The 14,132-nt window shown below is 59.6% G+C and overlaps 5 protein-coding genes across 5 annotated transcripts in view; 3 read left to right on the top strand and 2 right to left on the bottom strand.

The window, feature by feature from the left end:
• The window catches only part of VDBG_04872 (predicted protein), a gene marked incomplete at both ends in the record, with an annotated part of 1,239 nt that extends 829 nt beyond the window's left edge, over positions 1–410 (bottom strand). The window contains one exon of the mRNA XM_003005220.1: positions 12–410. Within this exon, the coding sequence (XP_003005266.1) occupies positions 12–410 (399 nt within the window). The remainder of the gene's footprint in view (positions 1–11) is intronic.
• Positions 411–2,573: 2,163 nt separating this feature from the next.
• VDBG_04873 (6-phosphogluconate dehydrogenase) lies at positions 2,574–4,980 on the top strand (the record flags this gene model as incomplete). Its single annotated transcript, XM_003005221.1, has 6 exons — positions 2,574–2,587; positions 3,028–3,144; positions 3,251–3,309; positions 3,348–3,805; positions 3,904–4,338; positions 4,437–4,980. The coding sequence occupies 6 exons, from the start codon at positions 2,574–2,576 to the stop codon at positions 4,875–4,877; spliced, it is 1,524 nt and encodes a 507-aa protein (XP_003005267.1).
• A 454-nt stretch (positions 4,981–5,434) lies between these two features.
• Positions 5,435–7,794, top strand: VDBG_04874 (conserved hypothetical protein; the record flags this gene model as incomplete). Its single annotated transcript, XM_003005222.1, has 3 exons — positions 5,435–5,488; positions 5,560–5,823; positions 5,878–7,794. The coding sequence occupies 3 exons, from the start codon at positions 5,435–5,437 to the stop codon at positions 7,792–7,794; spliced, it is 2,235 nt and encodes a 744-aa protein (XP_003005268.1).
• A 1,852-nt stretch (positions 7,795–9,646) lies between these two features.
• On the top strand, positions 9,647–11,560 carry VDBG_04875 (predicted protein; the record flags this gene model as incomplete). Its single annotated transcript, XM_003005223.1, has 2 exons — positions 9,647–10,609; positions 10,688–11,560. The coding sequence occupies 2 exons, from the start codon at positions 9,647–9,649 to the stop codon at positions 11,558–11,560; spliced, it is 1,836 nt and encodes a 611-aa protein (XP_003005269.1).
• Positions 11,561–11,825: 265 nt separating this feature from the next.
• VDBG_04876 (chitinase) lies at positions 11,826–13,922 on the bottom strand (the record flags this gene model as incomplete). The annotated part of the gene is made up of 2 exons (XM_003005224.1): positions 11,826–12,864; positions 13,071–13,922. The coding sequence occupies 2 exons, from the start codon at positions 13,355–13,357 to the stop codon at positions 11,826–11,828; spliced, it is 1,326 nt and encodes a 441-aa protein (XP_003005270.1).
• Between the last annotated feature and the right edge of the window lie 210 nt (positions 13,923–14,132).

The following is a 14,132-nucleotide window of genomic DNA, read 5'->3' on the forward strand; positions in this document are numbered from 1 at the left end:
AAAGGGGTTACGGATCTGGGGGCCGGCGCCGTAGGATGCTGCGCTCGCTGGCGCGTGTAGGCGCCTTGCTGGTAGGTGTTGCTGCTCGGTTGCTGCGGCTGCTGGGGGTACCGATACGGTTGTGACTGCGCCTGGTAGGGGGCGGCGCTCATGGAGGATGCGGGCTGCTGGTAGGTGGGGTATGAGGAAGGGCCGTACTGGCCGGCGGCCGGGGCGCTGCCGGCGCCATAGCTGGGAGCGCTGGAGTAGGAAGATTGGGCGGGTGTGAAGGCCGGCTTGAAGGAGGACTTGAAGCCGCCGCCGCTGCCGCCTGATGATGCGCTGGCTGAAGGAGGCGGACGGGCGGGAAGCGAGGGGTGCGACGAGTTGGATGAGGCGTTTGAGATACCTGGAGGGGGCGGGTAGGCCATGATGAATGAACTGTGCTTTTTGGGAACAACGCGGTTTGGTGCTGGCTGTTATGGAACGTACCTCTGAGCCGGTTTCCTGCTCAAAGAGTGCCTGCGTTTGAGTGGAGATGATTTTTTGAAATTGTTACTGTAAGTGTCAAATCGACGAGATATCGGTCGTATTGAAGTTTGGCGCAAACTGTAATGGCGATCGCGTTGTCGTGATGTTGATGCAGGTGGAAAAATCCGTATCCACTTCAGCCTTGGACGGATGGGAGCCTGGTGCGGGATGTGTGGCGTTCTCTCAGTGAAATCACGTGCACAGAGGCTGCGATGTGTGGCTGGAGCGGGACGGACCCCCACGCTGTTCATGGTTCTCCGGAAAATTTGGTCGCGAGGGAATTGTTGGCCATGACATCTCCTTGACTTCTGCCGGTCTAATCAGTCATGTCACGGCGGAGTCTCCGCGGAGTCTTCGGGCGGGCGCCCGGTGGCTCGGTGCAGCCCCGAAGACGGCTGGATGCGACATTTTTGTCACGAATCATCCGTATTTAGCGTGGATCCCAACGGATAAGAGCGCGCCTGAGCTCAATTCGCTGGGCTCGAGCTTCGAGCCTCACAGGCCTCCCGGATATCAGGAGAGGGGGGATTCATTAACATAGACGCCCGAGGCGGAACCTCCACGAGTGAGGAAGCAGAATTGTCGGGCAGAAACCGGAATGCAGATGCTGGCCGTCCTCGACGATTCCGAAACCCATGGGATGAACGCCATCTCAGGACGAGGCAGGGGTGCCAGGCGAGGCTGAGAACATGCCCATGATGCCCCTCAAAAGAAATGCATTCGCGAGGGGTACGCACTGTCACCAGCAGGAAGGCCCTAACTTCCGCGCAAAGGGGGAGGCGGTGCGATTCAGGCCGAAGGCAGCGCGACAGTCAGTCATGGCCAGAGGCAATTCAACAAGGTCGCAGGCGTTCCCATTTTCTTCGGCTTATTGGAAGGTTGGGGGTCATTTGGGGGTCACTTCATACCAACTGGTGCAGGTGCGCCGGATTTCGAAACCTCTGGGCTTTACGACCAGCCTTGGGAGGTGTCCGTAGTCGCAGTCGCAGATCGCGTTCCCTGGAACACCCGCAGTGTGAGGCAGAAACTGGCAGGGCGAGCGGCCAATGGGATGGTTCGGCCGAAGCGGATTCGGACCACAGTGCTCAAGGGTTCTGGCGGTAATGGGGGTCCACGATGGCTTCGTGTCCCACGTCACGCCCACCGGCAGCCGGGCTGGTTTGTTTGGGCTGGACCAGTGATGCGGGCCATGGGCCGCTTGGTTCAGGCTGCCCCTCCATGCGCGCCCATGACGACGCTGCTCTGAGGAAGTGGCGCGCAGTAGATGATGCTCGGTGCTTGATCAGCAAGGATTTCGCAAGTCATGTTTGATGTTTGGGGGTGAATGCGACGTTTGTCCAGCCACTATGGGACTGTGTAGCAAAGACGCCATTTTTTTGTCCTTGTATTCCGCCCTCAATCTGTCAGTAGATGGTTCGTTCTCTCCTTGATATGTGTGGACATGGATCGCGGAAAGCATATTTGCTTTACTCCATGATGCTGATTGCAAGCGGCAGTCGAAGCGAAAGCAGACCGAGCTCACCACCCCACGCGCGCCTGGCAATCTTCAGCGTCATGATCGATCCAATGCCCGCTAAAACCCTACGTTGGACTGTGGCACGCCGCGGCGTTAAGCCCAGTGCAGACAAGAGATTCTCCATGTCGCATCTCCTAGCAACCAGGATCAAGACCCAAAATCACCCCGCCGCTCACAGCAAGCAGGTAAGGAGGGGAGAGGGGGACAAAAGGCAGGCCCCACCCCTCACTGCCCCTCCCTCACCTCCCGGGCCAGGCACTGTGACACCCGCCGATGATTGGGGCGCTCTGTCATCGCCCATCCCATCCTCTCCCCATGAGCCTAGAGCCCAGAGCCTAGAGCCTGAGCCTGGAGCCTATGAGCCAGGAACTCCGTAATAATAACTTCCGCACCCCCCTCAGCTCTTGTCTGCTCCGGTTCGGTTCGGTTCGCCTGGAGATAAATATCTACACCTCTCCTCCCACCACTCTCTTCCCTTCCCGCTGAACCCACCTTGCTGCTGTAACTTCAATCGCAAGCAATCCGATCCCACCAAACGACCTTCATCATGTCTGGCGCCGTGTAAGTCAAAGCTCCTCTACCCCTCCATCTGGCTCCTCTGGCTCTACCTCTCGGCCTCTGCCGCTGCCTCTGCCTCTGGTTCTGGCGCAGGATCTGGCTCTGGTTCTGTCTGGTCTCTCTGCCTTTCTCCTCGTCCTTCGTCATGACGGAAACCCGAGCGATTACCCCACCACCCCGCCCCTCAACTCTTTTTTGTTGCTCGCCCAGGCTCTGGCACCTTCCACGATGACACGGCAGTCAATTCCCGCAATCTCGCGCCCATGAATCCGGCTCTCGTGTCATTGTCGAATATGTCATTTTCTGCGGCAGCAATTCTGGAAGCACTGCGCTTGAGAGTGATGGCGCCTCGAGCCAGTTCCAAAAAAATCCCAAGCCAGCTCACCCCTCCCCCCACTTACCTTGGTGCCCCTCGCTCTGACGCCTCCATCGCCCCGACCCAGCGCTCGTCTCGTCAACATTGTTGGCGGCGTCGTTCCAGCTCTGTCTTCCTCCGTGACGAAGTCCAGTACTGACAATGTGGCAAGCGCGGATCTCGGCCTTGTTGGCCTTGCTGTCATGTAAGTTTCTGAAGCTCCCCCCCTCCCTCCTTTCGAGATGTACCGTCTCTGCCGGAATAGCGCCCCTCCCCCTTTCCGCCCCGCCCGTGCTGATACCGTTGATCAGGGGACAGAACATCATTCTGAACATGGCCGACCATGGCTACACTATTGCGGCCTTCAACCGTACCGTTGCCAAGGTCGACCGCTTCCTCGCTAACGAGGCCAAGGGCAAGTCCATTGTTGGCGCCCACTCCATCGAGGAGTTCGTCTCCAAGCTCAAGACGCCCCGCCGTGTCATGCTCTCGTCCAGGCCGGCAAGGCCGTCGATGACTACATCGAGACCCTCATCCCCCTCCTCGAGCGCGGCGACATCATCATTGATGGCGGCAACTCCCACTTCCCCGACTCCAACCGCCGCACTCAATACTGCGCCAGCAAGGGCCTGCGTTTCGTCGGCTCCGGTGTCTCCGGTGGCGAGGAGGGTGCCCGCTACGGCCCCTCCATGATGCCCGGTGGTAACGAGGAGGCCTGGCCCTTCATCAAGGACATCTTCCAGGACATCGCCGCCAAGAGCGACGGCGAGGCCTGCTGCGACTGGGTCGGTGACGAGGGTGCTGGCCACTACGTCAAGATGGTCCACAACGGTATCGAGTACGGTGACATGCAGCTCATTTGCGAGGTAAGCTCCCGTCCGCTCCCCATCTGCCTTCTGTGTCTCCTGTGCAGTGCCATTGGCGGCACGTTGAGAACGGACGCTAACCTGCACCAACCGAATAGGCCTACGACATCATGAAGCGTGGCCTCGGCATGTCCTACAAGGAGATGGGCGACACCTTCGCCAAGTGGAACACTGGTGTTCTTGACTCCTTCCTCATCGAGATTACCCGTGACATCCTCTACTTCAACGACGAGGATGGCACTCCCCTTGCCGAGAAGATTCTTGACAAGGCCGGCCAGAAGGGTACCGGCAAGTGGACCGCCGTCAACGCCCTTGACCTCGGCATGCCCGTCACCCTGATCGCCGAGGCTGTCCTCGCCCGCTGCCTGTCCGCCATCAAGGACGAGCGCACCAAGGCCTCTGGTGTTCTTCGCTTCGAGAGCCGCGTTCAGAAGTTCGAGGGCGACAAGCAGCAGTTCCTCGACGATCTCGAGCAGGCTCTGTACGCCTCCAAGATCATCTCGTACGCCCAGGGCTTCATGCTCATGCAGGAGGTGAGTCTTTTTTTTTTAGTAGTTTTTGTACTTCCCGGCGCACACAAGCCGATGCTCTGCAAAAATGTACGACTTACTGACACGAAAAAAATATGCAGGCCGCCAAGGAGTACGGCTGGAAGCTCAACAAGCCCTCGATCGCCCTCATGTGGCGCGGTGGCTGCATCATCCGCTCCGTCTTCCTCAAGGACATCACCTCTGCCTACCGCAAGAACCCCGACCTCCAGAACCTCCTGTTCGACGACTTCTTCAACAAGGCCATCCACACCGCCCAGCCCGGCTGGAGAGACGTCGTCGCCAAGTCGGCGCTCCTCGGCATTCCCACCCCCGCCTTCTCTACCGCTCTGTCGTGGTTCGACGGCTACCGCACCAAGGACCTTCCCGCCAACCTTCTGCAGGCCCAGCGTGACTACTTCGGCGCCCACACCTTCCGTGTCAAGCCCGAGCACGCCAACGAGAAGTACCCCGTTGACACGGATGTTCACGTCAACTGGACCGGCCGTGGCGGCAACGTTTCTGCGTCTACGTACCAGGCTTAAAAGGGGTGTGTGCGTTGTGGTAATGGGTCCGGACAGGATGGGGTGATCTTACGTACTTGCCAGCCAGATGCTGGATCATGAAATGAAAGACAATTGTAACATGAACCTTGCTCAAAGTGTCATGACGTGAACAGGTCGTGATGCCATGCCATGACACTGATGGTGCCCGTAAATAAAGCCTGCATGTAACTCCTCAAGGTACAACCTACAGGTACCTTACCTACGGAACTCCTGAACTAAGCCCGATCCGGACGGGTGCCTTGCGTGTCTCTGGAGGTGGTCCGTGCGCAGCCTCGTCGCGAAAGAATTTGGGTTGGGGCGCGCCGTGGCCAGCGTCCGGCACGACGAGTAAGGGCCAGGCTGAACAACCATCAACCACAGTGCCACTCGCCGCGCAACATTCATCGTCTAGCCCCCCCCTCATTCAATCGGCAGTCATCTACACTTCAGCGCTGCCCGGTCCGAGGACCCATTAGCACCCCGAAAAGGCCACGACACTCTTTCCTAGATTTCCACCGAGTTCGAATCGGCCGCGACGCGCCTTCCCTCGCTTGACCATGGCGCAGCAACAACCAATTCATGACCCTAGCGACGCGATCGAGGACCAGCTCGTAGGCCATCACCGTGAATCCATTGATTCGTCCCTTTGACTCTCCAGGCATCGCGCTGACACGGAAGGCAGCTTCCGCACGTTCACCTCATCTCCGCGAACCAGTATCCCAACCAAGGCCGACTCGACCTTCAACACGTCACCAAATGGCTGCTAGGCGCCCCCCAGGTCGCCAAAGACAAGGCACCATTCTTCTGGACCTATCTCGATCGTCCCAACGATGGCCAGGTTCTCCTCACGTGGCAACCGCTCAAGAGACTGGGAACCAACTATGCCAGCGACGGCATCATCTGGGCGCCTGAGCAGTACCACCGCCAGGAAGTCGGCAATGGACTGGTACGCATCAATTGCCCGTGTGACGTTGGCCTCCGCACTCGCTGACTTTGACAGAACCTTGAGATCTACTACAACAAGACGGGCTTCGCGCCCGGCGACCCAGCGGCCGTCCGCGCTCGCCGCAGGTTCCGACTTGTTCCCTCGCAACAGGTCAACATCAACGCGCCGCAGCCCGACATTAGCCTCTGGCTCGTACACTACGGCCAAGCCGACCCCCAGGACCGTCTCCCGATCAACATGGTTCCCTTCACGCAAGATAGCCAGACCATGCTGAACCAGCGCAACTACCTCCAGAACTGTGGCCAGATCACGCGCAAGGACTTCATGCTGTCCGACCGCGGCAACTGGCCGCAAATTGCGTGGCCGCGCAGTGGCGGCAACCGACAGCAGGTGTACGCGCCCATTCAGTCGAGGCGACTTCCCCAGCAGATGGCGTATCCCACTCACCAGCAGGTCATGCCCACCGGACGCCGGGGCGGCCGCCAGACGCAAGCCCAGGCGGCAGCCCAGGCGGCGGCTCAGTCTCAGGCGCCGCCTCCGCCGCCCGGCTCCCTGGCTGCCCTCCAGCTCGAGCTGGAGGACGAGGATCTCTATGGCGATGTGTTCGACACGCTGACGCCCCGGGACATTGCACTGTCTCGGTACCAGCAGAACCACGAGTGGATGGAGGAGGTGTGGTCCTCTCCGTATTCGCTCATTCACATTACCCCTCCCGACCTGGGTCTCGGCCTGAAGGGCGAGCTCGCCCCTCTCACCGACGGCATCTTCTCCTCTCAGGGCGGCGAGGCGCACCTGGAGAACCCCAAGAAGCCCTACGTCGGCAAGCTCGACAAGGGCCTCGCGGATGAGTTCAGGAAGCGGGCGCAGGAGCACATTGACACGACGAATGCCGAGATTGAGAAGATGAAGGCTGATCACGAGGCGGCCATCGCCAAGATGAAGGCCAACGCGACCATTCTCAGCGCGGAGAAGGAACTCCGCCACTCGGTCGAGGAACGTGGAGCCGAGTTCTGGCGTCTCGAGGGCCAGGTGACTGACTCGGACGAGGGCAGCAGCGCCTGGTCGCAGAAGCACAACAAGAAAATCGACGACATTGTGGCGCAGGTCGAGGCGCATCTCGGACGTCAAATCGCGGTCCTCCATGGCGTGAACCGGGTGCAGGCGGGCGGCTACTTGGAACCCGTGCCTGAGCCTGTTAAGAAGGCGACGCCGGTGCCTGTGAAGGAGGCGACGCCAGTCGCTGTCCCCAACGTGGGCGCCGAGTCAAACGACATGTCACGCCGTCCTTCGCATGCTGGATCGCAGCAGAGCGGGGCTACCGGCGATGACGCTGATATCGACATGGGCGGTACGGCTGCGGGTCTTCTCGATGAGATGCATACGGGCTTGTCGTCGACTTCCACGCCCCTCAACTTCCCCACGCCATCGGGACTCAACTCGGGCGTAGCGACGCCGGCCAACTTGGGCGCACCCTCTCCCGCGCCGGCTGCAGCGTCCGGTCCTGGGCCAGACGTCTCCATGGCCAACACGGACGCCAACAAGGATGCGGCGGCCAGCAGCGGACAGGATCAGGGCAGCGGCGATTGGGTCGTCGTGCCCAAGGGTGGTGTGTCTCCCGACACAAACGCGAACACGACGCCTGCCCCGGCCCCAGCCCCTGACGCCGCCGCGGCAGCAGCAGCAGCAGCGGCGGCGGCAGCCACGGCACCTACTGCCGTCGCCGCTCGGCAGGGCTCAGCCGTGGGAACACCGGCGCTCACTGAAGGCGACAACGACTTTAGCTCGCTCGGTGACCTCGACACAGCGGGTGAGGCGCTGGCCGGCTACGACGGCGGGCTGGACGGCGGAGCGGGTTCGCTTGGCGATGGCTTGGACCTGAACATGGAGATGGAAGACTCGGCATTCGGCGACGCGTTCCACGGGGCTTCAAACACGAACACGCCGGGGGAGAATCAATCCGAGGGCGTGTAGGACACTGCATTGGGTTGCTTTAACATGTAAGGCGACGCCCTTCTTATTCCCCCCTTTCTTGTTTTGCCAGCTTGCCTTCCGTCGAACTCTACCCCCGGGTCTCCGAGCCCCCGTTCCCCACCGTATCCCGAGCAGGTTTGCTGACTGTGTGTGTTCTTCCAACCGTAGCCCTGACTACGAAGGCGTTTAGGGGCACTGCTATTGAGGCTCCGTATCTGGTTCCGGGTTGGGCGTGCCTGGCAGGGGTACATGGGGCACGGTTTCTTGGGCGCGAGGGTGGATGTCCAGGCGATGCACAGTAATGCAACGCGCGTGTGAACTTTCATTATAGATGGGACTACGTGTACTTGTACAGACCATGGCGCTAGCTGTGCGAATTCAATAGCTCCAATTGCTTTTTTTCTTCTCTCTCTCTCTCTTTTCGCGTGCCCTGCCCGGCCGGGATGGGGTGGATAGAGCATGTCTCGGCATTCGCACATCTAACCCCCGTCTGGTCAAGTCCTAAACCCCCCTTGTCGGTGCACTTGCATGTGTTCGTTGTCTGCTGTTTGTCTGGCTTCTGGGTCAGCCAACCGAGTCGAGACTGAGTAAGACAAGAGGGCAGAGAAGCAACGAAACGAGTTCAATTGAAGCGAGGCGAAAGCGGACGTCAGCCGCGTGAACGAGAGAGCGGCATGCTGGCCTCGGCGTGTCTGGTTCGTTCGGAGCCGGTTGTTTGATCGGCTGCAGGGGTCGGACGTTTCGAGACCGCCTCCTTGTTTCCTGGGACGGCCTCTTTTCGCGTTCTGGACTCTGGGGAGAGAGAGAGGGGGAGGGACGGCCATTTGGGATGACGCGTGTCGTCTGAGAGTTGCGCCTCTGCATTGATGCGATGGGATTGGGGATTTCTGGGCGATGTTTGGGTGAAGCCTTGGGATGACGCCTGATGTTCGCTCATCGCTGTTGTTGGAGATTGATCATGGTCACGCGAGTCGTCTCAGAAATGGAGCCGACGACCAAAGTCAATCTCAGGTCCCTAACGGTGTGGCTTGTGAGATGGTAACCTCGCCGTCAGACTAGTCTCAAAGGTTAATCATGCTTAAATGTCATCATCTTGACCTCCTTTCAACCTCACCACCTCACCACCTCACCACCATCATCAACCCAACCCAGACACACAAGCACACATGGGTTGAACACCGAGACAGAGACAACCCGAGCACGGCCGTCCCGCTCAGACACGCTTACCGCCCCCGTGCCATGTCCGCCCTACCGCAATGCAACGTCGGAGAGCCTTTCAACGCTGTTCCCCCCCAACATCAGACGGCCTCTGTCGCGGATCATGTACGGGGGGTTCGCGAGACATCAGCTCCGCCAAGTCCCGCTCGGCCCATGGGACTCCCCTCCCCATCTTTCGTTGCCGCCCTTTTTCTTTTTGATTTTGACTACCTTCGTCAAGACGAGAGATCTCCGATGCAGACATCCTTTCTTTCTCTCGTGCCTTTTCTTCGATTTTCATTTCCTCGAGTCAAGTTCGTCCTGTCTCAAATGTTTGTGTCATTCTCTTCTTGACTGCCGGCCAGCACCCCTCACCTTCACTATCACTGTCTTTTATTTTTCTTTCTTTCCCTGATTGCCGTCTCTACGACGCGCTGCTTCTTCTTCTTCTTCATCTCACACGCAACGCCCTAGCGGTGTTTGTCCTGTCTGTTATTAATACCTGCCATATTGTTGTGAGCTTTTGGTTCTGTACGGCCTGCCTACCTGTCTGTCTCTCTGTTCGACGTTACCTCACGATCTTTACTCAACCTCCAAGACCATCACAACGAGTTATCAACGGCAACGTACCACAAGAACGACCACGAGAACAACGATGCAGTTCAAGGCGATCGTCCTGCTGTTGAGCGCCTCGGCCTCGCTCGCTGCGGCCCAGAGCAGCGTCGATCCCGCCGTGCCCTCTGTCGCGCCTGAGGTGCCCCCTGGTGAGGGAGTTGGGGAGCTGCCCGTCCTGGCGCCCGAGCCGGCCGTGCCTGTCGAGGGGGGAAACGACGACGAGGGTGTGCCCGCGCCCGGGGTCCCGGTTGAGCAGCCGGTGGCTGACCTCCCTGATGCCGACCAGGACGGGATTCCTGACGGCGCCGAGACCGGTGGACAGGGCGCCGAGTTGCGGCCCCTGCCTGGCTTGCAGGAGACCGTTGGTGAGCTGAGACCGCTGCCCGGCACCGGTGGCGAGCAGATCGAGGAGGTTCAGCCGCCGGAAGGTGCTGAGCCGGTTCAGTCTGCTCTGCCTGTTTCGTCTGCTCTGCCCGTTGCATCTTCTGCGCCAGCCGAGTCCCCTCTGCCGGCCGCGTCTCCGGCCCCCATCCCATCTGAGGCGTCATCCGCCCTTCCGCTCGAGTCTCCCGCCCCGGTTGAGGGAGTCAACCCCCTGCGGCCTATTGCGCCGGCCGACCCTCTCCAGTCTTCCGAGTCGGCATCTAGCATTTTGGAAGGGGCCATTCCCACCCTCGCGCCCCTGCTGCCGAGCAGCGCCGCGCTGTCGGTTGATCCCGCCTCGTCGATCTCGTCTGTCAGCGAGTCGGCCGTTCCCAGCCTGCCCCTCGACATTACCGACCCTCCAGCGCCATCGGCGGCGTCCAGCGAGCTTGTTGTTCCGAGTGCCTCTTCCGACCTGCTCGAGCCCTCGGTGCCGGTATCTCTCGTCGAATCCGCCATTCCGTCCCCGCCTCTGGCGGCACCCCTCGTGCCATCCGCGCCCGCCGCTCCTCTGGTACCCGTCGCACCCGTCGAGAGCCTGCCCGTGATCCCCACAAACGCCACTCTCTCCCAGGTTCCCGTAAGTTGGCTCCCTCCCTCCCCCTGCTTCTTCAGCATGACAACGGAAAAGCTAAGAAGATCCCCCCACCCCCAACAGGTGCAAACGCCAGAGCCCATCCCAGCTCTGCCCGCCGGCGACGCCCTCCCGAGCGCCGCTCCCTCCGCCGTCATCGGCAACGGCACCGCCCCCGTCGCGCCCCCCGCTGCTCCCGTTCCCGGTGACGCGGAGGAGGTCCAGGGTCCGTCTGGCGGCGAGACCGGACTCGAACCCCTGCCCGGCACGGACGACTCTGGCAGCGGTGAGCTCCAGGACCGGCCTGCGGGTGACGAGGGGGCCGCCGACGAGGAGCAGGACGGTGGCGAGGGCGATGAGGAAGGAGACGAGGAGGATTCTGGTTCCGATTCAGATGAGGAGTCAGACTCGGACTCGGACTCGGACTCTGATGAGGATTCTTCCTCTGATGAGGAGGAATCTGGCGACGACGAGGAATCTGGTGACGACGAGGAATCTGGCGATGAAGAAGAAGAATCTGGTGATGGCGAAGACGAAGAGGAAGAAGAAGGAGAAGAAGAGGGGGCCTCAGACGACGGAGGAGACAATGCAGACGAAGGAGATGACCAGGGGGAGTCGGGCAACGGCGCCGGTAGCGGTGTCGGCTCTGGCGCCCAAAGCTCTGCGCTCCTCGCGCCAACCGGCCTCGCTCCGAACCGAACGGCCACTCTTCCCGGTACGCTTCTGGTGGCGACGTCGTCTTTCGGCGCGGACCGCACGATGCAGACGTCGCTACGCCTCGCGACCGGCGTGTCGGCCGAGGTGACGGCACCGTCGAACGGTGGGCTGGAGGCCGTGACGACGGGGGCGAGCGGCGGAACGCTCAATGCCGAGGATGATCAGGGAGCTGGCGTGCGGGTCGGCGTAACGGGCTTCGCTGGCATGGTTGTCATGGCGGCCGTTGTCTTTGTTCTTTAGGGATCGCATCCCTGACGTGGACCCATGTTGGAGGGGTTTTAAAGGATGGAAGTGCCAAGTAATAGAGAGCCTTCGAGATTTTGTGGAAGATCTGATGACATAGACTCAGTATTGTACACACTGCATCGAAGAGAAACAGTCAAAGTGAAACGTATGAAAAAATCAATTCAAAACACGTAATAATCTATCTGTCAATGGTATCAAATCAAGCGCCCATGCTAAACTCCGTCTCATGTATCATGATAGCACATTGCCGTAACATCATCTACTGTCCCGGCATTCCCTTCCGAATGTTGGCGTACTTACTCGCAGGGTAAGACAGCCAGTTCTTCGTCTGGTCCATGGCGCCCATGGCTTTCGACACGGTCCTCACAAGGCTGCGATCGCCGGCGCGATCGCCAGCCGACTCCCAAAACACGGCACCACCGAGTCTCTTCTTGACGAGGTAGTCGGCCTTGCGTTTCACCGAGTTTTGGTTGTCGTACGTCACGAGCTCCCGCGTCTTCTTGTCGTAGCTCCACGCGGCCACAGCCTCGGCATCCCAGCGCTCCTCGGCGCCGGGTGCCGGCAGAGCCTTGTAGTGGTAGACGCCAGCCTCGATGGACCCCTTGCCAATGCCTGAATACGGCTTTCCGAGGCCGTCGGTGCGAGCAAAGGACCTGCCATACAGCGGCACGCCAAGCAGCACTTTGCTTGGGTTGATGCCTTGGCTGAGGTAGTAGTTGACGGCAGTCTCCGTGTCGTACTGGGTGGCGGCAGGGTTACTCTTGCTCCTGTAGAGGTTGGACTGGTGACCGGTCTTTCCGGACCAAGAGCCCGCGTAATCGTATGCCATGAGGTGCCAACCATCGACAAACGGAGCCATCTTCTTCATGTCAAGAACGCGGTAGTTGGTAGGACCGGCGGGGACGGCGATGGTCAGCTGAAACCGGTAGCCCTTGGCGTACCTGGCAGCGTAGTTGTCCAGGGCCTGGCGGCAGGCGGCCAGGAGCCGAACGAAGTCGAGCGCCTCATTGGCATTCTTGGGGTACTCCCAGTCAATGTCAATGCCGTCGAACCCCCAATCAGCCATGAGAGCAACGGCGCTCGATGCGAAGCGCTGACGGCCAGCTTCGGTACGCGCAACAGGAGCGAACTTGGGAGACCATGTCCAGCCGCCGATGGAGAGAAGAAGCTTGAGCTGGCGAAACTTCTTCTTCCTGAGGTAAAGCTGCTTGATGCAGCCGTAGGCGTTGGTGCCTTGTTCGTTCCAGGAATCGCCAGGGAAGTGCTTCTCCAGGTCGGCATATGTGTCGGACGAGACGCTAGGTAGATTGTCAGCGGAAACTGCGTGCCATTTGGAAACGGCTGACTTACACTTGACCATCGGATCTGATGTCAGCGAACGAGTAGAGAAGATGGGTGGCCTTGTCAGCTGGAAAGTCTGCAGGCTGGTGGTTGGCGCCATAGATGCCCCTGAGAGAAGTCAGCATTCGCATCACAAGTTTTGGTGGATTTAGAGCGATGTTACCAGTTCGTGAAGTAGACAGCATTCCTGTAGCCCGCTACAGCTGCGCGTTCAGTGATGTTCTGGAGGTCATCGACAGGCTCGTCGACGACGGGCAGGCTCTCGTCGTCTTCCTTGGGTGCCACAGAAGTGGGACTGGCAGTGCTCTGAAGATGCACAACCTTTGTCACTGTCTGGACGGCGATTTCTACCGACTTGGGCCCATCGAGGTCAAGGTTCTTGCTGTAGGGACTGGCACTGGCAGCCGCTGCAAACAGAAGTGCGGAGGTGAAAAGGTCTTTTCCCAGCATGTTGATGGATGCGCTGCTTGCTGCGTGAGGCCTGGGAGGGTATAGCGATGGAGAGCAAAGAGAGTGAACATCCAGATGATGGGTTCAGATCCTGAAGCACTTATACTCCATGGTTCGATATCTATCATCTGCAGGCCATGTGAGGCGGGTGAGGTGCGAGACACCCGCTCCTGGTGAGGAATGTAACCGCTGGCCCTTCCAGGACGCCACGAGCATGAGAAGTGTCTCGCCCGGACGAAGCCAGGAGGAGGCGCTGAAGGTCCAGACCAGGGGCTCTGAGAAGCAGTTGAGGACAATAGCTAACAGTAAATCGAGGAATGCATAACGGTCGGAAGCGTGTCATTGTGGCTTGCGTGCCTGGATTTGGGTCCCCTTTCCGCAAAAACGAGGCGTCTGTAGTGGACGTTTTGGTTTCATGCGGGAGGAGGACCAGAGGGAACAAGGCTGCATATGCATAGACTCGACAGACTCGAAAGACTCGATAGACTTCATCGATAATATGGTTAAAATAGACAGTAGATAAGATTTTGAAGCTTATCTAAAGGTTCCTCTTAATCTCGACGTCGGGGGAACATGTTGCATCGGCCCCTGTCGATGGAACATCAAGACTGACTTTTAAGCGACGGCCAGTGGGATCTGTGGCAAAGGCTGAGTGGTTGAGATGCAAGGATGGTGGGCTTCCAAGCCAAGGCAGGTTTCCATTGTCGGCCCACAAGGACTGGTCTGGTGATGGTGATGATGGAGGTGAAGGGCAGGCCGGCTTCGACCCCTGAAC

This window comes from Verticillium alfalfae, genomic scaffold (genome assembly GCF_000150825.1).
Source record: "Verticillium alfalfae VaMs.102 supercont1.5 genomic scaffold, whole genome shotgun sequence".
Taxonomy (NCBI): domain Eukaryota; kingdom Fungi; phylum Ascomycota; class Sordariomycetes; order Glomerellales; family Plectosphaerellaceae; genus Verticillium; species Verticillium alfalfae.